Raw genomic sequence first — 27,746 nt, 5'->3', positions numbered from 1 at the left:
AAGCTCTGTTGTAGATATTTTATTGGTTCGTTGATGTTGCGGCTATTGGCCGATACTCGCTACAGTTTGATTTTCATGTCAGAGATGTTTGCGTGCAGAGACTTTAACGGCTTGGGGAATTTTCAGTACGTACGAGTTTCAGTTGGTATCGGTGAATATTTTACGATTTGACAAAATAAATTTTCAACGAAATGTGAATCGTTTATACAAAGTTGCATATCGATCTCGTCTATCTGAGAAAGTTAAACAGTATAACATTTCGCGCTTCGTTGAATCATATTTGTGCAATACGTGTAACTCATTGCAATTGATTCGCACGCAGATGGAAGGAAAGGTTTTGGTTATGTTTGCACAAAAATAAATAAATGAACAATAAAACGGTAAGTAAAAGCTGAAATTGTTCGCACTTCTTTGATTCGAAAATTAATGACGGCGTGTTTCCAGTGACAAGACACGCTGATTTGTTTGAATTGCGAGAGTTTCACGTACTGCTGGCGAAAGAATCGAATATAAATGTATAGTGGTAGCAAGTGTATCAGCGTCCGCTATAAGGAACGTCAAAACTATGTCGCAGAATTCTGAAATGGGCCTCTTTGGCTCAAAGGACTCGAATCGAGAACAAAAAGAAAAATCTTCGAAGGATAATTCTCCAGCACAATATGCTCCGTATGGCAGTGACAGCGATACTGAAACTTATGACACTGAAGCTCTGAGCATGATGGATATCAATGACATAATTGGTGTGCAATCAGGTGAACAAGTTGGTGACTCGACATTGGAGAGTGAAATTGCTGCACTTACACAGATTATCACAGAAACTAAGGATTTGACTTCTCAGTTAAGGGATCCAAGTACAGAAACAAAACAGATTTCATCTACAGCATCAAGTTCTATTTCTGATTCTGTTTCTATTGAAAATATAGAGAAAACTAGCATTACTGATGTTGATGATTCCAGTGTTAAAACATCTGCTGATAATATCCAAGAAATGCAAACAGAGAGCACATCTGATCATACTGATAAAAATGTGACATGTGAAGATAAAACTTCCAACATAAGTAATAATGGAATACTTGATGATACATCTATAGTTTGTACATCAGAATCGTCTTCCAAGGACTGTAAGTCAAATACTGAAACTACTTCTGTAACTGTTAAGTCAGACATTTCTCAGGAAGTTTCTCAAAGCCAGCTGCAAAAAGATGCCATCAAACATGAGAGAGATATTGAGGAGAAAACTCAGTCTTTTGAAGAAACTGAGATTCAAAATGAATCCACAAACAGTACACAACCTATGATAACAGTTAGCAGCATCAGCAAAAGCTTGCAGTTAATAGGAGAAGCATATAACTCTGAAGATTCTGAGGAAACAGACATAAATGATAATGATTCTCATGTATCTAAAGATACTCCTTCAATTTCTGTCTCTGAAGAATCTTCATTGTTCAGTATTTCTAAGAAGTTACAAGATGAGGAAAATAATTCTAAGGAATCCAATTTATTGGGAGAAACTACAAAATCTTCAGAGACAACAGAAGATGTGAATATTGGAGAAGAATCAAATGTAAAAGTAGAAAACTTTGCTGATAGTAAACTAGTAAGTTCAAGTGTAAAAGTTAAAGAAATAGAAGAATCCAATCAAAATGAAATGTTGAAACAGGAAGAAGAACAAGAATCAGTTTTAAAAGAAGAAGAAAACAAAGATACTCCTGTGCTAAATAAAGTCATAGAAGAATCTATTGATGATGAGAAAACAAGCATATGCGAAGAAGATAAAAACACAGAAATAGATAAAACAGATACAGCTGTAAAAAAATCAGTGCAAGAGCATCAAACTTTTATCAAAAGTAAAGAAACTGCAGATATGTCTGTTTCTTCCGCGTCGTCGGAGGAAATAATAAAAAATACAGAAGAAAGTCAAGATATTAAAACTGAAAATGTATCAGAATTAAATGTGCTAACTACTCCTGAAACAGAGCAAAGTAATTCTTCTAGCGAAAACAAATTACCAGATAAGAAAAGAAAACTAACTGATGATGATTCTCTAGCTGAAGATAATATAAAGGAACTTATACAATATACACCTGAGTGCAAAGATAGGGATACTGTTTTAGAATCTGCAAATAAACAGGATTTTATATCATCTGATACATCTGATAAGAAAGTAAATATGTCAGAAATGATAAGTAAGAGTGATCATTCTGAAGAAGCAAATGGTGCTAGTAAAACCTCTCAGACGACACAGAAGATTTCTCTGGAACATGATAAGACTAGTGGTAAGTTTGATAAAATTTGTCATGAAATTTTTACAGAAATCTCGTCAAAAATTACAGATCGCAAAGAAACAAATGATACTTCTGCTAATTCAGATAATGTGAATTTGAGTAGTATAAAAGAAAAGAAAAAATTGACATTAATGGATGAAAGCGTTGTTTTAACTACATCAGATACAACTAATAAGGTAGTTTTAAAAGAAAATACATCATTGAGTCATCCAAAAAAAGAAATAAGTGAAACAACCAGTGAGCAATCTGCAAGTGATCATTTAGAGGAAGTAAATTTACATGTACACTCTGATTTAGCGACACAGAGTGATGTAAAAAGTCCAGTACCTACTGATAAAGAGTCCATATCTATCGATGTTAATTCTATAAAAACAGCTACTTCCACAGAAGAAAATGTGCTTACAGAAGCAGTTGAAAAATTAGTTCAAATTGTAGAAGACGAATCTGTTTCATCTGTGTCGGAAAAAGCTGAAGTAATAAAAAATCCAGTATCTTATGAACTTGAAGAGTCTTGTCCTGTTCCATCATTAAATCAAGACTCAAATAACACAACTGAAAATATAAATAAGCCATCACATGAAACTGAAGAAATTCAGGAGATAAAATTACCAGTTGAAGTCTTAACTTTGAACATAGATCAGGATAAAATACAACCAACCGAAAATAAAGCAGAAGAACCATTCAATCAATCCGAATCGGAAAAAGATGTCAAAAGTAAAGAAGTTGATTCAGGCGCTATGCAACTAGAAGGTAAAGTAACGTTAAAAATATTACATTGTTAAATATATATCTGTAGAAAACGATATAAACCTATTATTAATTGATATTGATTCGATTTTTTCAGAAGGTGTTGTAGAAAGTACCGCGCGGAATTTAGAAGAAGATAAAATTAAGGAAAATGTTACCGAGATGTCATCAGATGAGACAGAAATCAAAGAAAGCAAAACTCTTGCGTCAAGTTTAGAAGAAGAGAAAAAACCTCAAGAAGAAGAAAAAATTAAAAAATCTGATGAAGACATTGAAGAAAAAGAAAATGATGAAGCAAAATTAAAATTACGCGATAAAAGTACCAAAATACTGGAGAGAGGCTTGGGAGAATCAGTCGAATCAAGTGACGCAACGCCAATAATCGAAGAGAAAAATATGGAATCAATTATAGAGGAATCTTCTAATGTCGATTTAAAGGATGTAAACTCGAGTATCGCTAACATCATTGACATTTCGTTATTACAAGAAGACTTGAACGAAAGAGTGGATTCCGAAAAGTTAACGGAGGGACTGTCTCAAGATGCAGTGGATATGGACACCGAAAATGTCGCACCAACTATTGACTCTTTAGAAGGTCTTCTAGGTTCTTTTATACCAAATAATGAAAATTCATTGAAAGATATGAAATCTGAAGATAAAATTCCGATAGAAGAAACAGTGAGCAAAGATGTTGATATGGATATTTTATTGGGTCAGGCAGATCAGAGTGACGCAACTATCACCCAAGATTCAAGCTACATTACAGACGTGATTGCTGATTGTTTGAGCAGAAATGATGAAATAAATGAAGGTGATGTCAACATACCGGTTAACGATAAAATCACTGAAAACGAAGATAGCGAATTATTAAAAATGAATGAAGATATGAGTGCGGAGTCAGTAAATGAAGCTGCTGAAAAGATGGAGGAACCTCTTATAACAAATAGCGGTTTGCAACAAAACGATTTAGATATAGATTTCGAAAATAATCAGTTGGAATCTGTCGAAGAACTGGAGGAAAGTGAAACCAAGCTGGAATTGCCGCAAGACATTTTGGAGGGCGTGATGCCGAGAAGTAATCGAGAGAACACTGATACCCCGACTGTCATCGAGAATTCACAGTCAAGTTCGGAAATATCCGAGTTGGAATCCGCAGTGAAATTCTTGCAGGAATCCGAGGAACAAATAATGGATTCGCCGCTGGTTCTTTCGCCCAAGATGGTAGACAGCGTCGTTGATGATATAACAAAACAGGCTAATGCGGATCTTTATGCATCCGATGAAACTGATAATTACGCTAACGTCGAATCTGAATTAGCTGATCTGAGAGACGTCTCTGCTGCAGACTCCATCTCTATTTCCGAAGCCGAGATCATCTCGGAGGCTGCGAAGCTGGAGAGCGAACGAAAATTCGCGGAACAGATGCAGAACGCTTCTGATACAGATACGGAAGAGAAAATGCCTGAAGAAATAAACGAAGAATTGAATGAAGATACGGAGAATTGCACATCAAAAACTTCGTCCGAAATTGCTCCCATCGATAATTCTCTGAATGTACAAGCAGCGGAACAATTGCAAGAAAAGAAACCTATACCTGACATCAGACTGTTATCGAGTGAGAGTATTCTGAAGACCGAACTGTTACTTCCAAGAACGTCGATATTGGAAGAACGATTGAGAGAACCACCGAAGATCGAGATACCAGATTCAGCAAAGGTATTGGAATCTTCTATCAGTCCGAATGATAGCCTTCTCATTCCGAAGGATGCGAAAGCAATGGCGAGGATGTTGGAATCACCGAAATCGATCGACAAGATAGAATTGAAGACCACTGACACACCACGTAAAGACTCCGAAAAATACTCGGAATTCGAGAATGTTGGCTCGCCAAGAATAATTCTAAAGATCGCTAAATCCGCGATTACTGATTGCAGCGAGCCACGATCGCCAAAGAGCCCGAAGATCCGATCGGCCACGAATTCACCGAATCCGGAGGATAGTCCGGGTCAGAAGTTAGGGAAGATCAAACTGAAACTATCAAAAGGTGGCCATCCTTCAATAATATCTAATGAGAATGTAGAAGAGACAAGTCAGTGGCATACCACTGACAGTTCGTCAGTATCTCCCCTTGGAATGAAAATCAAGCTGTCAAAATCCGGTGACGCTTCTATCGTGAGTACAGAGAAACATGACAATTCAGAAGATTCGAAGGAGACAAAGTATAAAATCGAAGAACCTAAAAGAACAGATTCGCCAATCGGTATGAAAATAAAATTGTCCAAATCAGGGGATGCTTCGATAATATCTGATTCTAGACAGCAGGATTCGAAGGAAGCTTTCGCAAAACACAAGGAAAAGCTCGAAATACCGCAAGGAAGTCCAAAGAGAACTGAATCTCCAATCGGAATGAAGATTAAACTCTCTAAGACTGGCGATGCTTCTATCATTCAGAATGATAGACAAGATCATCCTTCGGAAGAGCATAAAGAGACCGCACCAAAACGAACTGATTCCCCGATTGGCATGAAAATTAAATTGTCAAAGACTGGCGATGCTTCTATCGTGTCTCCGGATATCTCTGAAGATACAAAAGACTCGTCTTCGAAGAAAGAGAAGCAAGATTATTCGGAACCGAAGAGAACGGAATCTCCGATTGGAATGAAGATAAAATTATGTAAGAACAAAGGTAGCGCGTCTATTATTTCTGTAGATAATATTGAAGATACGAGAGAGAAAATTGAAGCATCCGATTCGTCTAAACGCACTGAATCACCTCTCGGTATGAAGATAAAATTATCTAAAACAGGAGACGCGTCTATTATACATTCTGAAGTTACAGATGATGTCAAAGAAACTAGATACAAAGAAAAGTCTGAAATAACTGAAGATAGAGAAAAGACACCAGACTTTTCTGGAATTAAGATTAAGATGCCGAAGGCGGTGGTGACGTCAACATCGTCAGATGCGTACGAGGAGCAGGACGTTCCTCAAGTTCCCGAATCTTCTCTAACCAACATTTTGAAGATCAAGGTATCTAAATCTGGCGACGCTTCGGTAATATCCGATAAAACGGAGTCAGCAAGTGAAGACTCGAAATCACGGGAGGATCAGACAGAAGCACCACAAAGAACAGAATCTCCGCTTGGCATGAAGATCAAGCTGTCTAAAAGTGGCGACGCTTCGATCATACAAAACGAGGCTGTTACCGAAGATCAAAATAAGACCATGCGTGTGTCCGATGTGGAATATTCCAAAAGTGGCGATTCATCTATCGGAATGAAGATCAAGCTGCTTAAGACAGGCGACGCTTCGGTGGTGGAAACACCGTCTTCTACATCTTCTTGCGAGCGGAAGGATAAACAACAGAAGCGCAGAGACGCTGCTGACTCGCCACTGGAGATGAAGATCAAATTATCGAAGACCGGACATCCCACAATCGTGACTTGTGACAGTCATGAATCTTCCATACACAAAAAGGATTCGGCAACTGTAGATCCTGCTCTGAACTTTCCTCACAGATACATGGATCACGTCGCGGTGCACAAAGAACCTCCATTAAAGATTCTTAAAACCGGCCATCATTCATCTCTTTTGCAAAGCAACCGGTCTGAAGTAACAATTGAACCGGTCCAAATACAGAATAAGAAACAGCAAACAGAAAGTGTTCAGCAGCAACTTGAACTCAAACGTAAGGATATGACGATTTCGCCAGTGGAGAGCAAGAAGTCCAAGCTGGAGCAGCTTTCGCAAATTCTACCGGAAGTTACTATCCAACCGGTGTTATGTCGGGAACAGAAGCAGCAAGAGCAGCAACAACAGCTGTTGTTTGATCCGAAAACAAGTTTGATCAGTCGACAACAAATGAATGTGATCAATCAGGAGATCAGTATCACGCAAGTACGACCGACAACAGCGTCCCCGTCGGACACACCATCAGTAAGTGATAAGCTCAAAGACATTCTGGGCAAAACCACCAACTCGCCAGGCGGATCCTCGGATTGCGAGATTATTGAGCACCGTCCGGAACTGATAATCGTCAACGAGAACTCGAACTCCAGTCAAGACGTCGTCATTATAGAAGAGGTGACGCCTCAAAACAAAGTGACTGATATCAAGGTGCCAAAGAAACGAGGTAGACCGCGAAGAAATCCGCAACAACAGTTGCACGCGCAAATGTTACTGGCCAGAGATCCATTGGCCTTAGACGCGCAACAAGTCCCTCCTCAACCGCTCGAACATAGAGAAAATGAAAGACCTAAAAGAACCTGTAGAAATCAGAAGAGTTACGCTCCACCTAAACGAGGCAGAGGAGGCAGAGGTTTGTTTCTTTTTCACGATTAATATTTTATTTAAGACAGATTTATATATTTTATATAATTTTATTGTATATAAGAGAAAATTAATGTATGTAATTATTGGTAATCTTGCTTTATTGGGAAATATTACTCTTCTTTTATTATTCGTTATGTATACACGTACATATATATAGATATACACATACATATATATGTATAATAAGAAATATGTATACATATACACACATATATATATATAATAGGTCGTGGTAAACGAAAATTGGATAATGTGCAGCCTCATATTGGAAAAAAGTCTCGTATAGAACAAGACTTGTCAGCTATAGAGGCATCGACGATGGCTGTCATTACCATCGATACACCAGTGCAACAAGAACCGCTCGACAAATCGTCGGAATTATACAAGGCACTGAAACAGCCGCCTATAGATCGTAAGAGCATGAATCCCGTGTGTAAGATTGAAAAGCACGTTTTATTAACAAATCGCAAAGAAACGGGAAAGAAGGATGTCTCTTGTAAGGTCGCGGATTCCGATATCGCGCAATTGGATCCTGATAGATCGCCGAGCGCTCAAGAGGATCAATCGAAAATGTCCGCGAATCAAATAAATCCGTTGGGTTCGAAAATCACCGATAAGAAGTCGGTTGTGGAAATCGTATCAGAGAAAACACAAAAGACGACAGCGAAGCAGTATGCCGAGAATAAGAATAAAGTATCGGATGGATCAGGCAGAGGATCCGAGATTAAAGAGATACCTGTACCACCTGGGCATTCAAACTGGTTGACGCCGACGTCAACGAAGAAACAAGCAGACGCAACGATCAGAGGTGAAACGGTATCGACAGTCCAAGTGATCGACGAGGAAACAAGAATGAGTGCTGAATCCGGTTCAAGGTCTCAGACACCGGCTAGAAATATACCAGCACCCGGTATGTTTTGCACATAAATGTTAAAAATACTGAATAGAATATTATATAACATGATAATATGAGACATGATAATATTGCTTTCTCATTATTGTATAAATTACATACAGTGTTATGATACATCGACAGTGTTTCCGTTGACGCACATGACTGTACACTTTTTACGATTGTTTATGTATCGAGCTGTTCTTATCTTTCAAAAATTTTAAAAATTATAACAACTAATAAACAGACTACAGTACTGTTGAAAACGTTTCCGCGAATGAATGTGAATTAAAGAATATTGTTTTTCAAATAATTCAAAAATTGCTCTAAAATCTGATTTCTATAATTATATTTTATTGTTAAAAAAACACAACTTAAACATGTTTTTTTATTAACATTTTATGATGCTTTTATTTTTATTTATTATTACGTTATTATTTCTATATATATTTTAATTTTCACACGTTAGAGAAGTAATGATTAATTTTTCGTCTATATGTTTACTTTTCAAGAATATTTTGCGCATGAGATGCAATATGCTCCTTATTAGCAATAAAAAAAAATAAATTTTTCAATAGCATGAATCTAGAAAAAAAATATTTTTAGTTTAATCATTGAACAGCTGTGTTGGTACACATCCAACTCCAAGCTCGCTAAAAATAGATCTTTTCTTGTGCGGCATAAGATGTCTCTCAAGTAACTAAATATACGAAATTGTAATGATGTGCTCAAGTGCAAGACAGTGTACATCATTTCTTTTATTTGTAATATGTGTTGCAATTATGTTGTGCTTGGCAGCGTTAAAAACGCTCATACTAATTCGCATATCGTCCATTTAAGTATATATATTATGAATATATTTTTATACGTTTATTTGAAAATAAGTGTGTACACGGAGACAGATAATATATCGATATAATGATTTGTGTTCTAATATGCTAACGAATATAAAAACACTATTCATATTTAGTTTTACACGCACGCACTTTAAAAATCACAGAAAAGACTGTTGATACAGACAGAAAATTATGAGAAGTGTGTGATAAAAGTCAGCTAACTTATTAAGTTGTCATCTACTGTGTAAAGTAGATTTTATTATCTTTGTTATTGAGAAATATTCGATATTGGAGATAATATGTAAAAGCGTCAAATATGCAGGTGTAAAACATGTGTCTTTATTTATTCTTGAGTCGTTTAAATTTTTTATCTTATATCGATGATATTTTCGCGAATAAATTTAAGTTTCGCAAACCGATCCATTTGCAGCTTCAGAGACGACAATAAATGAGGAATCGCAAGGTAGTGTTCTGAGCACCGCTACAACAGAATCGGAAAAAGTCAAAGTGAAGAACCGAAGAATGGAAATTAATTTTGATCCCGATGAAGGACCTTTCACTGTTGACAAAATAGCAGAATACGAATGGCCATTGGATCGAAAGGGCGAAACCTTTATGATACAGGAACAGATCTCGCAATATCTCGGAGTGAAGTCTTTTAAACGCAAATATCCCGATCTCAAACGTAGAGTAGTTGATATGGAAGAGAGAAATTATTTGAGAGAAAATGGATTGGTTAGTGAATCAATGTGTGACATGGGTAAGTAAAAAAAAAAAAAAACATTTAAAAGAAGTAGCTGTGCAAATAACGTTAGAAAATATGAACTTTTAAATACGTTCTTATTATCACACAGGATTAACTGCGGTGTGTAGCTCGGAAGTACTGGATATTATGTGCAGCGACTTTCCCGATCAGTACGAGGAATATCGCAAGCATATGCGAGAGAAGCAAGTCAAAGAACATTCCAAGAAGCAGAAAGAACTGACCGCCGCGGCAAACGCGGAAAGAAATAGAATAGATCTTGCGGAAATGGCGGTACAGTCCGCGTTATCGTGGAACATGAGTTTAAATAAAGCCCGTAGGGAGAATCGAAAGTGTTGTTTAGATTTACAGACTTTTACGATCCACGTGCCAAAGAAGCAACAGAAAGTTGATCCGGAACACAAAGTGGGTCATTATCCTGTAGCGCTGATACCTGGTCAATATACCGATTATTATCGGGAGTACACGCCTGCGGAATTGAGATATTATCCGTTAAATACGGTCTTGTACGGACCCACGCGGCCTAACGAACGTAAATTCGATAGTCAGTCCGAAGGTTCTCAAAGTGATAGCGATAGCGAATCGTCCTCTGACGACTCGAGGTTTGTAGACACGTCATAAATTTATATGCTACATATATTTTTTTTAATGTAATTGTCTTATGGTTACTGATATCGAACAATGTATTATATGCAGAATATAATTTGTAAAATAAAATAATAAAGTTTTCTAGCAAATTTTTTTTTTTTTAATTTTATTTAAAAGAGGCTGTAATTTAAAACCTTTTTTGCTGATAATAAATTGATATGTTTATAAAAAAAAAACAATAATCGCAATAATGTGATAATTTTATTTCAAAGTTCGTCCTCCAGCGAAGGTACGCAAGACACAGAAGAATCTCAATCGACCATGGACGACGTAGACATGGAAATCTCAAACTCAAAAGACAATGTAAAGTTCAAATGCAAGATGTGCTTGAAAGTTCTGAACAAACACAACATGTCCGAAATATTAATCCAATGTGGTACTTGCAATGGAAACGGTAAAAATCGCATTACGAAAATTTGAAAAAAAAAAAAAAAAAAAATGTTTTTGAAGATTTTACTACCGAGTTAATTAAGAGAATATTAAATAGTAATTGAATTATGTGGGTTTCAGTCCATCCATCCTGTATAGATTTAACATTGGATATGGTTCCGCACATTCAATCGTATGCATGGCAGTGCACCGATTGCAAAACATGCGCACAATGTCACGATCCTGCGGATGAAGACAAAATGCTTTTCTGTGATATGTGCGATCGTGGGTAAGTTTGTTCGCCGTGCCTTTTGATACATGAGAAAAATATGCTACAAATTTATATATTTACAATTCAGGAATTATTGATGTTGCTTTGATTGCTTTTTTTATTACGAAAAAGAAGATTCTTCGCATAAGTAATGAGTTATAATTCTTTCTTAAGATCAAACAGCATAATAGGGGGTTTGTAAAGTTACTTGTTGTGAAGTTGTTTTATTTGTACAAGTTTTATACCGCACATTTTCTATCTCACACAGGTATCATATTTATTGTGTCGGTTTGCGACGAGTGCCACAAGGCAGGTGGCATTGTCAAGAATGCGCTGTATGCGCGAACTGCGGGTCAAGGGAACCCGGTGGTGCTAATTCAGACAGGAACAGTGTTGCGCAATGGCAGCACGAATATAAAAAAGGTGAAAAAAATACCAGAGTGTATGTTTCAACGCTTTGTGTACCGTGTTCAAAGTAAGTATTGTTTATAAGACGTTACCAGTTCTTTTATAAACTACGCTGGGCTTCAAATGCTTGATGATTTTTCACAGCTCATCCAATAACACTTTTTCAACATATTTTCTTTTCATTACATCGAGTCTGCATAAAATGTTGATTGTTACATTTCAAAATTGAATTGATATTGTCTTTCTTCTTTAACTTGTAACACAAACATAACACTTAACAAAAAATTTGTTTTAAGTGTTAATATCAAGTGCCTTTAAGTAATTACTCAAAAAAATGGATTTTCTACTATTTTAGTCTTTTATCAATGTTTGCATTTCTGAACTATGATTGGGATGGTTTTTTTTTAGTCTCAATTACGACTCAAAATTTACTTTTTGATCTTTTTTGATTATATAACAGAAAAAAACTTTTTTGTGACTTAATTGTGTGAAGGAAAATATTATCACGTAACATACTCGTAATTTTTCCCTTCCTTTTGTGCTGTTGTTTGAGCACCGCTGAAATACATAATAATACCTTACCTGAATTCTTTTCACTAACCACATAATCTTTATTATGCGATAACAAGGCTCTGGCGAAAGGGTCGCTATTGCCCGCACTGCAGTCGCTGTCATACTGCCCAAAGGCTCGACCTGGAAGTGAATCTAGTGCATTGCAGCGCATGTGACAAGTATCTGCACTTAGGTATTGACACCAAGTTTCATACAATTCTGTTAGTTTAACACTGAGCTCCATGCATATGAGAGAATTCATATATCAGAGTGTAGATTACTTAGCTTGTAGATTACTTATGAACACGACTCTCATGACAGACGTGACTGTACAAACTCTTAAGAATCTATTTAGAGTAATGAAATCGCAAAAGGTCACATTTCTATAGAGATCATATTTCATGTATTTCTATGTAATAATTTTTTTAGTATGTTGGTAATTTTACTATTTTATACTACGCACTATTCTAGATTATTTTTAAAAATAAAAAAATATACATATATTTTGTTTACATATCAAATGTAAAAATGTATTACGGATTTGATGAGGTTGAATAGAAAATTTTCTTCTCGTTTCAATAAGTTGTTAATTCTCACTTGGCGCTTACAATGTCAAATTTGTTGCATGCTGGAACACAATAAGGATTTGAGCATTTGCACGTGCTATCAAATTTTGTTTAACTGTTATTTACGCGCCAAGACTCATATTTAAGTTATTTGCGTTTCTATTTTTCATTTTCTTTTGCCAAAACATTATTATAAGATTTGCAGTAAATTTCGTAATTCATAAAAGTGTTGAACCTAAATTTGGTTTTTATTTAAGAACGTATTCATTATGCAATAGTTACTATTGTTATGCTTGCTGGATGCTTGTTGCTTTAGATCATAAAATACTAGATACTTAAAAGCAAGTGGTTGCTTAATCTCGATTCGACAACGAAGGAATTAATATGGACAACTCTGTTCTTATCGCAAAAAAAAACTATATATCGCATGAGATTGTATATGTAATTATTTTAACACATCTTTTCAGAATGCGTGGAGACCAAGGGAGTAGTAATAGACAAGAAAAATTATCAGTGTGATTTCTGTACACCGTCGAGTCGCCATCAAATGACAAAGTCTTTAGTATCGAGAATGCTCAAAACATGAACATTATCATTATAGTAATGTCACACCAAGAAAACAATATCGAGCTATATGGCATGTGTCAATGTGTGCCGGTGCAGTGTAGTGCCCAAAAATTTTAAATGTTTCAACACAGTTCGAATAATTTTCGACTTTTCTTTTTTTAACTACTTGACATTTATGACGAATTATGTTAGGCAAAGAAGAAATATAAGCAACCATTACGAAGTTATTAAAAATAGTTCGAACAGTCGGAAACCGTCCAAGCTAGCCGTTTTAATGGTTCCGCTTTCAAACTGTTCAAATAACTCAAGCGATTTGTTTAAGACTATTGTATAATCCTAATGTAATATATTATGTTAAAATAGCTAAGTTTCTTATGTATGGAATATACAAGAGATTTTTCTCTCGAGTACTTTCGTGACATGTATATATAACGCTTCATAGGATGACTATTCCGTGAATGTTTACTATTTACGATTCAGATTATAGCAAGTTTGCAACAAACACTATCTTAAAAAAAGGTTGTATGTTTATCCCGTTTACGAAAAAAAAACTCTTGTCAAAATTATTAAATATATAGAATGTGTATTAAAAGTCGTGTACTTTTCCTAATTGTAACTTCTTTTAGAAATATTTGATTTTTTACATATCGTGAGTTTTTCAAATCACGCCTTTTTTAACTTTTGCATTTATACGATGTTACAATTTTGTTAGATAAAAATTAATATTTAATAATATAAAAATAAAAGATATTAAAACATTTTATATTTTTATTCCTCAAACCTAATTTGTGTCGAAATTACTTCAGTGGGTAATTCATATAATAAAATATTACATAGAAAAATATGAAAGAAGTACGATTTTTTTTTAAACGTTTTGTACATAAAATTTGTTGTTATATGCAAAGATATTGTTATGCAAATTTTCAAGCATTAAAACTAATATTTTTATGCATGATTTCCAAGTTGGAGCCGTGTTTGTGTTATTTTTATACGTTTTGTGGATTTCAATTTTTTCTGAGTTTAGAGCAATTTGAAACTAGTATAAGGCGATATGAAAATAACACAAACAATATTTCTTTACATTGGAAACAAATATCAGCTTTGATACTTCGAGAGAGTGAGAGAGAGAAACGATCGTTGGTAAGTTATTTTATAAAACATTGTCTCTCATATTATATATTAGACTATATTTGAAAAAATAATAAAATACACGAAACTAAAAACAATTGCGACTTCTTAAAAATATATATCATTCTCTTTATTCTTCTCTTGCGACATAATCAGATTAGTGCTTTGTTGCGAGAGTTAGATTGCAAATAAACACTTCTTTTTTGTATTTTTACATGCTTATCAAACGCATTACTTATCCACATTTTAACAGTGCGCTTTTTCCTCTCTTTCTTCGCGTCTGTTTCTTGGCTCTGTCTCAAGTTACTTACAGTACATTTATATATAAGATTATATGTTAGATTACGCTGTGTGCAGTATGTACACATACAGATAGTAACGATAGTGTAATTGCGACTGTTTAAAAATGAACAAGTTGCAAAATATAAACTTTGGCATGTCGTTGCATCAACGTTGTAATAATAATATTACGTCAGAGCAATCTTATTGTAACTTGTTTTTGTAATACAATCTGTACATATACAAGATACATTCTAAAGCAACAGTGACGTGCGCGGCAAAGAATGCAAAGCTGCTGCGCTGCATCTTGTCTTGAGTTCGTAGATATTCGGATTCCGATTCCTCTTATATCTCTACAAAGCGCAATGTCGCGTTCATATACGACAGAAATAATCAATGATAACACAGTTACCTAATCCATATCGGCAGCATTGTAAACAAAGAACATCGTCGTAGAAGAATACGTACGCGATACGTTTTTTTTTCTTTTCTCTTTTAGAATTTTTAAGTCGTATGTATTCAAGTGTTATTGTAAAATGGCTGTGCACGATTTAATTTGCTTAGAGAAACGTCACACACGTTAGTTAATTAACATTCCGCATATGATTACAACACCATAAAGTATCGTGCACTTTGAGCAAAATAAATGAAATATATCGTAAGCGTAACAACGGCACAAGTGTGTGTACGTATATTACGAGTATTATCATATCTAATACGTGCAATCGCGATTTTAAAGAGCACTTACGCGCTAAACAAAACGGGTTCGCAGTTCAGAATTGCACTTGACCCGTCATTGACTAGTAATCCTCAATATACAAGGTAATAGAGAGTCTGTTCACTTTCAGCTGCATTTTTTAAATTTTTGTTTTTTTACGCTTTTCAAAAGAAACAAGTTTATCTTCGGGATGTGAAAGAAGAGAAACAATCTCGCGAGAAGATACACGAAAATGCAGCTAAACGAAACAGCATGATGCAACTACATCTTCAATAAACGGGAGGGTTTTTTTCTTCCACTTTGGAAACACAGAAAGTATTCGAATATATACTCACTGATTGGCGAAGCAAAATTAGCGTCAATAATTATTTTCGCACGTAAGAAAAACGTAACGGGTGCATACTTTGGTGTCGTAACGTCATTCTATTTTTGTTCTTCCAAGCCATGTTCGATTTGTAATTGTCGAAAGATTGAAGCGATAATTTTTGTAAAAAGAACGCGCACAAGCAAAATTGCGGTTTTGAAATGAAAGACACATACATTTACAGTTTTCCTGATTCCTCTGATACCATTGAATCAATGGAGTTACAATTGTTTCTCACGCGCGAATTATTGTACTAGAATAAAGCGGAAACTTTAAATGTATTTTTTTGTTTCAAAATCGCTTTTTTACTTACGTGCCACTTTGTTTTTTTTTCTTTTTTTTTTTTCGATACAACGGCAACTTGTTTTGATCCTAAATGCACGCTCCAATCCCGACGAGTAATTGACAGTGTAAAAAAAAAAAAATCAATATGAATATTTACTCATGCCTAATACCACATATAGACAACAAAGTACTGAAATTGTGTAAATGAGTAGCCGGTATAATAGTGATTACTAGATTTTGCGCGGAGAATTTTGCGAGAACGTTGTGGAGGAAATTCGGGCCCGGAAAACTGCCGACTTTGTAAAATATCCGCAGATTGCATGTGGGATACGTGCTCTGTGAACCTTTCCTGAGTTTGCACAACAGATACTCGAAAGCCTCCGATAGTTCGTTCGCGCTCAACTCCGTGGACGGCAGGCTCGTCTCCGTTGTCAAATTACCGGTTGAATTGGACGAGCCTGTTCAAATAACAAGTTTTTACGTAGAAAAAGCATTCCAGATAAATATAAACATGTTTAATAAATAAAAAATACTGAACGAAAAAATTGTGAAAGAAAGGAAAACTTACTGGTAGACATGTAACACACAATTGCCGAAACATTATTTTCGTAATTCCACCTACGTCTGATAGCTATCCTAAAATTAGCCACGCATTTTCCCGTTTCTTCGTCTGCAAGAGAACATACGTAACAATTACGTAATTAGTGATTTTTGCGCCCAGATAAATAAGCAATTAATTTATTACAAACTTAATTGCAATGTGAAGTGTACAAAAAATAAATTTCGCTACATAACATTTTATTTCAATTTGAAACATCGAATAAATTTTGCCTTTCACTCACATTCAAATCGATCGTTGTCCTTATGAGCCCAAACACACCATTCCACTTGAGCATTACGAGGCAAGTTCGGTACAACGACATAATCTACAATGGCATTCCTCGTCCTCCTTTCCCATTCCTTCCTCGCATCCGCTATATAGTTAGAATGTGTTAGGAAGCAAATACCTTGTACTATATCTCGAAGTTTCGCGTCCACAGCTTTAACGATGCGATCTATGTGTCGCAAAGTCAAACGACACTGTCGTTTAATATTCATGTCGAGAAGATTCATATTGCCAGGCACCAAGGGTATTTGTCCAGCTACTGATATAACATCACCTACCTGTAAAAAAGAGTAATTTTTATTTTACTATGAGAAGTTATTTTGTACATCAATTAAACTTGTAGAAATATATATAAGCGGCACGGGAAAATTACGCAAGGAAAGACCATTGTTTTAGAGTCCACTTTTTTTTACAAATTCATCGTGACAAAAATGCTTATGTAATTTTTACACCTGTTATAATAAGAACATTTTAGTCGTATTGTTGCACTTACACGAACAGCCTGTGAGTAAGGACCAATATTGGCAGGAGCCCAATGGCTTATACTTTGAACGTGTATCATGTGTCGTTTGCAGATCCACTTGTCGCCACACTCCTGATTTTCTTTATACGCTGTCGCGTCAAGCGCGATATGTACATTTAAAGGACACTGTACGCACACACGTACCGGCGGACTCTTCTTGCCCAACCAAGAAACATACGCTTCATTTATGGCCTTGTAATTCGACATATCCTTTATGTACAACGTCACCGCAACGATGTCGGATGTGACCAGATTTTCGTTTTGAATCAGAGCTGCAATTTTACCGGCATTATATACACAAAAGTCATTTATATAGTCTTCTCGCGCGTTATTAGTCAAACTATTGAAATTTTATTAATAATTGCTAATATTTGAATAATTACTAAGCGAAAAAACATGTGTCTAAGATGTGAATTTTACTGCTTAGTTTCTCTAGAGCCTCTTCTACGGCGGGCGTGACGTCCGGATGTTTTCCTACGATACCGCCAAACCAGAACCATCCCGTTTGATTTCTATTAACAGTCGGCACATCCGGATAATCTTCCTCTTCATAGAGAATTTCCATTGGACTCGGAGGATGAAATTGACCCGAGTTCGAAACCTTTAAATTACTGTTTTCGCACGCATGCTCATCGTTTTCATCTTCCGATAGATTGCAACCGTCGTGTAGCTCCGGGCCGATGATTTCCGCGATGTAATCTTGCGGTGACTTCACCAAAACGGTCTTTAATCTTTCGGACAAACTTAATTTCTCCAATTCTCCGTTCTAAAAACAGAAGCAAATAATAAATTTACAATACCTCGACGTATTTCTTTACAGTGGTGCTCGAGAGGACTTACATCCTTCTCTTGTAAATGGATCTTCGTAAATCTAAGATATCCCACTGGCGCTACATCGTCTCTTGAATTTATAACACTCTCGAAATCATCGCTAAGTCATAAATCAAGATAAAATAAACGACAGTTGTTCAGATTGAACATACAAAATATTTACAAACATGTGTATCTATAACTTACATTACAATACTTTTGGCAAACAACGGGCAATCTAAAGTAAAAGTTTCGTATTCTCCTCCTTCTCCACATATGTTCACGCCATATTTCTCTTTCTGTAAATAAATTTCTCTTCTAGCTATCTCCATTATGCAATACTAAAAACCTCTGAATGATGCAATCTGTTTTTTTCTGCACTGTTTTACAAACACGACTTACTATCTTAACGAGATGAGGTTGCATCTCGGATATAGATTTACCCAAATGCTTGGTTTCGAGACCCAACGCTGCGACTTTGATCAAAATTGCATTAACAGAACTCTGTATCATTTCATTTAATAGCTCCTCCTGGTCCCGTCTCCACAAATATGATAACGAAACAAGACCTAAACGACTGCATCTGAAGAACAAATATTTGAAAATACTAACGACGCCAACAAATTTTTATTGCAGGTTTGATGAGAAGAGGTAAATATAAATGATAATTACACATTTTCCACACGAATTCGTTGATAATCACTGAAAATAGCACCACTTGACACAGCCTCTATATTTTCACTTTCCTGAAAAAAAAAAAAAAAAAAAAAAAAAAAAAAAAAAAAAAAAAAAAAAGAAAAAAGAAAAAGAAAAATTACATCAACATCTTTTACTGAAATATGATCAATAAGATATAGATACTCTGTATTACATAGTGTAAAAGTCAGTTTACCTTCACTGTACTCAAAAGTTTAAAGAGATCCTCAACTTCATCATTTTCCATAGGATAATAACATTTCTCTCGCATACCAGCCTTACCAAATGTTGGAAAACGATATATAGGTAAGCCCATAGCCTGAGCTATGTACTTGATGCCTTGATGTCCTACTGTTTGGAACATAAATGAATCCAGATCATCTGGAAACATTACACCCATTATACCTATGTTACATCTGCATAAATTACAAATTATGTTTATATTAATATATAAAAATATTTATATAATATCTATAATGTATAATATGTGTTCACAGATACAAATATGATATAGTCTTGCACCGCAATGATTTTATGCAACTTGATTTTAATACCTTTCTCAACTGGATACAGATTAGCTAAAGCCACAATCTCATGGCCAGCTGCTATGCACTGCATCATATTAAAGCAGGAATCTTTGCCACCACTGATTAGTGCAACAACCCTCATTTTTTTGCAGATTGTGCTTGAGTCTCTCCTTTAAGGAACAATTGAGATTGAACTTAAGTCTATGATTTATCTGTTTATATAACCATCTGCAATAAAAATAAAAGTAGATAGTAAGTGTGCATGTGGTTTGTATTTCTACATATTTATAAAATAAAAAATGTTTTTATATAAATTTTCTAAGAACACAAAACTTTAAATATAGAAGTATCTAAAATGCACATTATATTATTTAATAAACAGTACATGAATAAATTAAATCTATATATACGAAATTATACATGTATATAAAAATCAAAAACATAAAAAATCATGAAAATATAACATTAATGTAATTTGTGTAAAAAAAAAAAAAAAAAAATCAAATCCAATTTCAAGAATATCTTATCTCTAAGTACACATATATATGTGCTGTGTGTGTACTCAAGTTTGTTATTTATGTAATCTTGTAGAAATATTTCACATATTGACCAAATCTTCTTAAAAAAAAAAAAAAAAAAAAAAAAAAAAAAAAAAAAATCACTCTGTTTTGCCTTCAGTTTGTAGAATGATAACTTAATGACATAACTGTGGTATTTAATAAAGCGTGTGAAATTGTTAAAGTGACATAAAGCACCAGCTAAGTAGGTAAATCGAAAATTACAAGCNAAAAAAAAAAAACAAGAATAACAAAAGCACTTTGTTTTGCCATCAGCATGTAAAATAAGAACTTAATGACATAACTGTGGTATTTAATAAAGCGTGTGAAATTGTTAAAGTGACATAAAGCACCAGCTAAGTAGGTAAATCGAAAATTACAAGCGTAAACAAATATTCAGATGTCACAAAGATAACGTATGTGGAAAGAAAATTATTTATTAAAATATACAAAAAAGTATATAACACAATTGGCTAATGAACAAAAATTTTCTCGCAAATGGCTGGGGGGTTCGAGAAATCGAAGAAACGTCTAGCCACACGTAATATCTTCGCTCTGGTCACCGGACGTTAAATTAGTAAACATCAAGACAATCGCGATAAAAAGACGTGGATTTATCACGAGAAAGAGCCTTACTGCTTGTGCACGGGATGGAATTTTTTTGGTTATCGCAGTAGCGAACGTGCGAAGAGGAAACGAATGACGAAGTGACAACAGGCGGCGAATCGCGCAGCCGAGCGCGATCGCAGTAATTGCGGTGGAGCATGCGGCGAAATCAACGCTAAATTCTCGATAAATGTGAATATTTACGTTAAATAGGTGGCGAAAACCTCTCTCACACAACACAGTCCGGCCGTCCATGAGAGACTGCTTATGTAGTAGGAGTACGACGGTACGGATGACGGAGGAGTGTGTGACAACCGCGACGGTGGCGCCACCGCGGCGAAACAACGATTGCTCAATGCTAGAGCGTCACGATTGAGGTTATAATTGTTACATTTGCAATTGCGTGGATTAAAATGAGCGTAAGTTGCCACAACAGACCTGTTGTTTCCTCGCGAACAAAAAACCGAACGAATTGCACGTGTCGCACGAGTCGCATCTGTTCGGTGTACGAAAATACATTAATGAAATCGAACGTTACGTCAAGAGACTCACAGGCAGAGAACGCGCGACTGTAGTTATCTCCTGACGTCACGAATGAAACGGACCAATCAGACGCGACATCAAGGAGTTACAATTTACAATCCGATTTTTTGCTTCTCCGAACGTGTGTTATTAAATTTTTATTGTTCTCTTTCTTTATATTTTGCCACAATTGCACCTTGAGAAATTTGAATTACTCTTACAATTGTTGGGGCAATTTTTATACACACACATTGAGAACGCGCGTGAGAATCTTCGAACGTGATTTTCTTTCGCACGTGTTCACCTGAACGTGTTATCAGGAAAAGCGAAGAACAGCAAAGAGCGAGGCTCGTTATTTGTTGAAAAATATTATTACGCATCCATCTGAATTTTGACAACGAAAAATTAGCATTAGCGATTGTTAACTCGACGCGCGCATCCGGAGCAATAACATTCGATAATCCTAAGCTTAAAAAAATAAATTTCGCACTCCCACGGTGGTATTCTCGCTTGCAAATTGTGTGCGTTTGCAACAATTTCGATTGCCGACGTAAAAAGAAACTTTTGCGCGAAAAAGAGAAAAATAGGCGATTGTAATCTTTTTTCCGAGTCTTTGATTTTTTTTTTGTTCAAAATCGCGCACAAGAAGCCCGTGGCCCGTGGCGTGTGTTACGCAAGAGAATATTGGCCAAGTCGTTCTAGCGCGTTCCGCCAGCCAATGAGACGACGCGCGGCGAGACGCCATTTTACTTTCGCTACAGTCGCACGAAGCGCAAACGAGGCGCTTCCTTTGGGGTTCGCGTATCATGCGTTTTCGTGGGGAGCCGTAGGTGATCTCGCCGTGCATCCAGTACGTACGCTCCGAGGGATTTCCCACCGCCCGCATTCCACCAGGATCCGCGTCCGTTAACTTGCAGCGCGACTCTTTTGGTTGGGAAATACGCCAGGACACATCACGATGGTTCTCGCGGAGAGGAATTCCGAAAATGTTCGGAACGGCCGTAGATCGCGAGGTCCCAGCCCTAATGCACAGACGGAATCCTCCAGCGAAGAAGACGGAGGTAACACAGATACACTCATCCCGCTGTCGCTGCTGACTTATATATATTGATTATCGCGATGTTTAACTCGCGTGGAGAACATTTGGTGAATTACTCGAGGCTCTTCGAGTCAGTCAGGATAATTTTTCCTCTCTCGATCGAAAGATAAAATTCAAGATGATCTTTAAACAGCGCGCTCCACTTTTCGTCATTCGAAAGATTTTTCGCAATCACAACTTTTGTTTACTAAAATGCTGACAAATACTATTTTGTCTTTGCATAAAAATGCTTGTGAAAAACTTTATGTGATAAATAATATATATTTATTTACAAAATGATTTTTGTATTAATAACACCTGGAGATATATGTTAATGGGAAAAAAGCTATATGAATAATTTTTAATTTAATTTAAATTAAATTACGTACACAAAATTGTCAAAGCAAATATAATACTTTTTATCGACCAATGTAATATAATAGCACGTAGTAAGTTAGATACCAAGTGTGTTAAAGATATAATACTTTTTAAGTTCCAGCTGAAAAAATCAGGGTTGGAAGAGATTATCAAGTTGTTGTTCCAGAATTTATTCCTGTTAACGGTATGTAGAAATTTTCAATTATATATAAACTTCAAAAACAGATAGAAATATATAAGTAATTTGAAATCTCTTTCATGTCGTGATGATTCATCTATTTCAGAACGTCGTGCGGAACAATGTATTGATAAGGCATTGTTGGTTTGGTCACCTACTACGGAAATACCAGATCAAAAATGTAAGCACAAAATTTATACATAAATCACTTACGTACACACAAAAGTATATATGCATTATGCTATGATTTTTTTGTCTTTCCAGTGGATGAATATATTATATTGGCTAAAGAGAAATATGGCTACAATGGAGAACAAGCCTTGGGAATGTTATTTTGGCACAAACATAATTTGGAACGTGCAGTCTTGGATTTGGCAAATTTCACACCATTTCCTGATGAGTGGACAGTTGAAGACAAGGTGTTATTTGAGCAAGCATTCCAATTTCATGGCAAGAGTTTTCATCGAATTCGACAAATGGTATGTTGGGATGTGTATTCTATGATGTCTGCACAAATACATAAAAGAAGTTTTATTTTTTTTATTTTACTTCAGTTATAATTTTAATAATGACTATTTTAATGAAAAGAAAGCGATAAATTACTGATGAGACAAACAATTTACTTGTGATGATTTATGTTTTGTAGCTCCCTGACAAATCCATTGCCAGCCTTGTGAAATACTACTATAGCTGGAAGAAAACACGAACCAGGACATCATTGATGGACAGACAAGCTCGTAAATTAACTGGCAAAGAAGGCGAGAATGGTAGTGAAAACGGGAGTGAGCTTGGTTCCAATACAGATAGCGAGTCTGAGGAAAAAGTAAGAACTTTCTGCAAATAATTAACAACATTTAAGATGCATGTGTTTTGTTTATATATGAAAAAAAATATCATTTTCACTTTGTATTTTCTTGTTTCTTTATACAAAATATTATTTAGATTTAAATGTCAAAGACGAAAATCTGAAAACAAAGAAGAGATTAGCCTAAACTTAAATGCAAATAGCACAGCAAAAGGCTATGCTCCTTCTAGTTTTTCTCTAAACTATTCTTTCCTATTTTAAGTTTCTCTGTTTGCTTTCTTTTATTTTATGAGTATATATTTCTTTGTATGCTCAAATTACATCATCAGCTTGTTGCTCTGGCTGCTCTGCTTGATTAACATTGCGACTAATTTATCGCTATCATGGCACAAATTGGTAATATAAAATTATGTAAAATTCTGCTGTGTGTATAAATGTTTTTAAAAAAAAAATGTATCCACACGATAGTACATTGTACATAATGAAAATAGGAAAAACAGATCTTTTGTATAATAAGGTGGCGAAGAAGTCGAGAAGTCATTGTGTTAGACATTTTCATACATTAGGGCACAAAAATTTCACTACAGATGGAATTCAAAATTTTTATAATACTTCTTTACGTGATTGTTAATACAAAACTGTTTGATCTCTATCTAAGTGTTTTGCACGTAAAAGATAAGTAATAATTTAGTTGGACCTTATGTCTCGATGTATGAACGTAAATGTGGAACGTTCCAGAAATGGACGGTCCACCGCGGAATACGTCGTGGAAAGAACCAAGCTGTGCCAGGAAGCCACGGCACTGACGCTAAGGCCCCGTCCGACTCGGAAAACGCCCCTCAGGTTCAGGTACTCAGCCTAAACCTTACCCACTCGCCTACATAGTGTAGTATGCTTTACTACTGTGTTTTGTTGTCTTCAGTGTATATATATCACGCGGATTACTATTTTATAATTCTGATATATATATATATATATATATATAAATTTTATTATTTTCTCGATCTCGTCAAAATTTCTCGCGACATCGAAATTGATAGGCTGAAACCTTACTGAGGAAATAAAGCAGAAAATTTCGAAATGTGAAGCTATACTCATGTAGTTCACGAAGTTGGTTTGACCTCTTACCGTCGCAATCACAGTCGAACCAACTACGAAACATACGAAACTGCACCTAGTGTTAAAGAGAATGGGACACAAATCACTGATAAATTTTTTCTTTTTTTTTTTTTTTTTAATTTTTCTCTCAGCATTTAAAGATCATAAAACAAATAAACTACAAAGTGGGAGTGGGTGGGAGTTATCAAAATTTTTGTCTTAAAAGGGTGTTATGTGTTGTAGGGCTCATGTAGCAACTGTGGCGTTGCATGCCATAGTGTTCGTGCGACGCCTAAAGGACATGCGTGTCATAGCTGCTATCTACATTGGAGGTCAGTGAATGTAACACGAAATAAATGCCAAGTAACGGAGAGAATCTTATATTCTATACAACTTTTTAGGTGTCTGAGAGAGAGAGAAAGAGAGAGGATATTCATACGATAAATATAGAAATAAGAAATCTTGAAAAGCAGTAAAATTAGTTGTTTTATAAAATAACTAATGTTTACACATACGTTAAAATGACTAAAAAAAAACTTAAATACGTTAAAATGACTAAAAAAAAAACTTATGAATATCCTCAGAAATTCGCTTATTTCGTTTCAGATTATATTCCTATTGTGACACAAACTTAGTTGATTTTAGTGAAATTGAAACAGCAGCGTAGATTAGCTCCCTCTTCCATGTTCTTACAAATTATTCTACGTTTTCTGATGGTTTAGGCGTACCGGTGTAGCGAGACCCTTAACTTCTATGCCAGGTCGTACGAATAAGAGAAAGCCACCCCGAGGTTTGGTTGTGAATCACGATGATTTGGCGGCCTTAGCTGGTCAACCTAACCAGGCCAACAACAGCTTGGCAGCGCTTGAGACTGAAATCGTTAGCCTAAAACGTCAAGTATGTTAATGAATATAGTCTAAACACTTGCAATACACATGTCGTGTGGATACATCCTATATTTCTCTGTTCTCTGTACTTTTAATATTATATACTAATAAGGGGTTATAAAAGCAAGCGCGCGCGATCGCCCTTAAAACTGCTAATTAAAAAAAATGCAAAGAAATATTTTAAAGTAGGATAAGATTTAAATATCAGAAATGCGAATATTTAAATCTTTTTTTTTTTTTACTTTCTCTTTTTTCTTTATTATTTTATGTAACATGTTTTTTAATTATATTTATTTTTTAAAAATATATATATTATGTTAACTCATACCTAATATTAATATATAAAATTTACTTCAAACTACAGATACAAAGTAACAAGCAACAAGTAAGTGCGCTAAAGAGAAAAACAGGTGACGGTATCGATCAGTTACGACCGCCGGAAGTGTCGAGTCGTATAAACGCTCGTTGGACAAACGACGAGTTGTTGTTGGCTGTTCAGGGCATTAGAAAATACGGAAAAGATTTTGCTGCTATTGCTGAAGTTATTGGTACCAAAACTGAGGCCCACTTACGATCGTTCTTCGTCAATTATCGACGGAGATACAACTTGGATGCAGTTCTAAAGGAATACGAAGCTGAAAACGGTCCCATACTGATCGACGATGAAAAAGACGAGAAGGTACAAGATGTTAAGATAATCTTGATAAAGTGAACATAAAATACTTTATGCGTGTGTTCTTGTACATTTGCGAAATATATCTAGAAAGATATATACTCAAAAATCTTTGATTTATATAAAATTATCTGATTGTTTTTTAGTAAAAAAAAAAACGTTTTAGAAAAAATTAAATACATCTTCCAATAAAATTTATATTGATAATTTGATGGATGACCTTTCAGATGGATGTTGATCAGCCAAGTGACACCGCAGAATCATCACAAAAAGGTAAAACTTCTACTGGACCTGGACAAGTTGCTAAATAACAAATGAGTACAACTTCGAGTACAAAACGGGAAAAGAATAACAGACATAGCGATAATCGATAACGACATATGACAGGTATATGCTTTTTCTTTTCTTTTTATTTTACTGTTTACGGAAACACGCTCCTGAAAATCTAAATTTGATAATTTGTATAATAATTTTAAGTAAAACAAAGACTAAAATATTTGTGTTGGCATATATAATCACCTAATGTGTTTCGAATGTATATGTACTCCAAATTAGTCTTTTTTAAGGCTAATTTTCCACCGTCTATTTATGTAAAACGAATAATTATAATAGTATAATTTATTATATATAAAATTCTATAGAGAGATGTATTATAAAATGTGGAGCTCGTTGAGAGTTCATTTTGCAAGAAATGTGTACTCAAGTGAAATAATTCACAAATTGGAGTCGGAGATTACGAATCACGATTTGATATTCATAGAATCGTGCGAAGTTTGCGAAAAGTAAATCTCACGAATCTTACATAATAGCAAGTGCAATTTATATTTGGAGGTATTTCTTGTTCTTGCGAATTATGATTTGTCGAAGATTTATTTTTTATGTTCATATTATTTAAAACATACTATTTTTCATAAATGTTTGAACTTGTATGCGTAATACTTAGGAAAATGTTAAAGATTGATCTCATTGATCTCATTGGTGAGCTACGAGATCAAATGAATTATCACACAAGTATCGTAGAGGTACGTTCACAGAAAAATTATACATAAAATATAATAAATTATACGACAAAATATTACAAAAAAAATTATTTCTTAAATAAATTGTGAAAAATATTTTAATGTTTAGACAATGAACTCTATTCGATGCTGGAATAGTTTCCACTCTTCTGCTTAGAATTTAGTTTCATATCTTGATTCGTGAACGATTCACTAGAGATTCAATAGATTTCGATCCATCGTTAGATCTCGTTTCCAGCGAGTGATATTTTTCTGTGTTGAATCGTTTTCTTACACCATTTTGCTTTGGAGAAATCCAGTATAATATAGAGTTTATTGTGTTTATATAAAGTTTTGTCATATTTTTTGGCTACTGCTGTTTATGTTGATAATGTGAAAATTTTAACGTGCAATGAAAGTGATCATACTTTATATACTTTATATTATCTGTATCTCTTCTTAGATTTTACTTAATACATAATTTTTCTATAGTCCATTGTTTTTTTGTGTTTCT

General features: G+C 35.0%; 3 protein-coding genes across 7 annotated transcripts; 2 read left to right on the top strand and 1 right to left on the bottom strand.

Annotated features, from left to right (window-relative positions):
- Positions 1-155: 155 nt before the first annotated feature.
- Positions 156-13,995, top strand: LOC109857909. Of its 3 annotated transcripts, XM_020434704.1 has the most exons (12): positions 156-380; positions 445-2,276; positions 2,334-3,035; positions 3,130-7,350; positions 7,591-8,274; positions 9,523-9,852; positions 9,947-10,457; positions 10,716-10,897; positions 11,014-11,161; positions 11,412-11,618; positions 12,181-12,296; positions 13,137-13,995. In XM_020434704.1, exons 2-12 carry the CDS (start codon positions 566-568, stop codon positions 13,253-13,255), a joined length of 8,931 nt encoding a protein of 2,976 aa, XP_020290293.1. In that variant the 5' UTR covers positions 156-380; positions 445-565; the 3' UTR covers positions 13,256-13,995. The 3 variants fall into 3 exon arrangements, with proteins under 3 accessions (XP_020290293.1, XP_020290284.1, XP_020290301.1); XM_020434695.1 differs by having other exon boundaries at positions 445-3,035; XM_020434712.1 differs by lacking the exon at positions 12,181-12,296 and having other exon boundaries at positions 445-3,035.
- Positions 13,996-14,413: 418 nt separating this feature from the next.
- LOC109857928 (diphthine--ammonia ligase) lies at positions 14,414-20,925 on the bottom strand. 2 transcript variants are annotated; one of them, XM_020434724.1, is made up of 12 exons: positions 20,820-20,925; positions 19,480-19,680; positions 19,122-19,306; positions 18,902-18,975; positions 18,632-18,812; positions 18,437-18,528; positions 18,260-18,350; positions 17,840-18,185; positions 17,390-17,691; positions 16,853-17,174; positions 16,579-16,680; positions 14,414-16,468 (listed from the first exon to the last, which is right to left on the bottom strand). In XM_020434724.1, exons 2-12 carry the CDS (start codon positions 19,592-19,594, stop codon positions 16,164-16,166), a joined length of 2,115 nt encoding a protein of 704 aa, XP_020290313.1. In that variant the 5' UTR covers positions 19,595-19,680; positions 20,820-20,925; the 3' UTR covers positions 14,414-16,163. The 2 variants fall into 2 exon arrangements, with proteins under 2 accessions (XP_020290313.1, XP_020290321.1); XM_020434732.1 differs by lacking the exon at positions 20,820-20,925 and adding an exon at positions 20,646-20,743.
- A 963-nt stretch (positions 20,926-21,888) lies between these two features.
- LOC109857814 (REST corepressor 2) lies at positions 21,889-27,746 on the top strand. 2 transcript variants are annotated; one of them, XM_020434538.1, is made up of 10 exons: positions 21,889-22,198; positions 22,709-22,777; positions 22,878-22,952; positions 23,036-23,250; positions 23,418-23,594; positions 24,315-24,425; positions 24,918-25,006; positions 25,397-25,571; positions 25,926-26,240; positions 26,462-27,746. In XM_020434538.1, the coding sequence occupies exons 1-10, from the start codon at positions 22,096-22,098 to the stop codon at positions 26,543-26,545; spliced, it is 1,413 nt and encodes a 470-aa protein (XP_020290127.1). In that variant the 5' UTR covers positions 21,889-22,095; the 3' UTR covers positions 26,546-27,746. The 2 variants fall into 2 exon arrangements, with proteins under 2 accessions (XP_020290127.1, XP_020290136.1); XM_020434547.1 differs by lacking the exon at positions 24,315-24,425.

The sequence above is a fragment of the Pseudomyrmex gracilis genome, unplaced genomic scaffold, assembly GCF_002006095.1.
Source record: "Pseudomyrmex gracilis isolate BER0280 unplaced genomic scaffold, ASM200609v1 scaffold_5, whole genome shotgun sequence".
Lineage (NCBI taxonomy): Eukaryota > Metazoa > Arthropoda > Insecta > Hymenoptera > Formicidae > Pseudomyrmex > Pseudomyrmex gracilis.
This window is presented reverse-complemented; position numbering and strand designations above follow the sequence as displayed.

Excerpts from the sequence above, each read along its gene's own strand:
- LOC109857909 (XM_020434695.1), top strand. The coding sequence starts at position 566 with ATGTCGCAGAATTCTGAAATGGGCCTCTTTGGCTCAAAGGACTCGAAT. Across the intron at positions 3,036-3,129 it reads AGGCGCTATGCAACTAGAAG|AAGGTGTTGTAGAAAGTACC; the intron begins GTAAAGTAACGT and ends CGATTTTTTCAG. Across the intron at positions 8,275-9,522 it reads TAGAAATATACCAGCACCCG|CTTCAGAGACGACAATAAAT; the intron begins GTATGTTTTGCA and ends ATCCATTTGCAG.
- LOC109857928 (XM_020434724.1), bottom strand. The coding sequence starts at position 19,594 with ATGAGGGTTGTTGCACTAATCAGTGGTGGCAAAGATTCCTGCTTTAAT. Across the intron at positions 18,976-19,121 it reads AACTTTTGAGTACAGTGAAG|GAAAGTGAAAATATAGAGGC; the intron begins GTAAACTGACTT and ends TTTTTTTTTCAG. Across the intron at positions 17,175-17,389 it reads CTTACTCACAGGCTGTTCGT|GTAGGTGATGTTATATCAGT; the intron begins GTAAGTGCAACA and ends TCTTTTTTACAG.
- LOC109857814 (XM_020434538.1), top strand. The coding sequence starts at position 22,096 with ATGGTTCTCGCGGAGAGGAATTCCGAAAATGTTCGGAACGGCCGTAGA. Across the intron at positions 23,251-23,417 it reads TTCATCGAATTCGACAAATG|CTCCCTGACAAATCCATTGC; the intron begins GTATGTTGGGAT and ends TATGTTTTGTAG. Across the intron at positions 26,241-26,461 it reads ACGATGAAAAAGACGAGAAG|ATGGATGTTGATCAGCCAAG; the intron begins GTACAAGATGTT and ends ATGACCTTTCAG.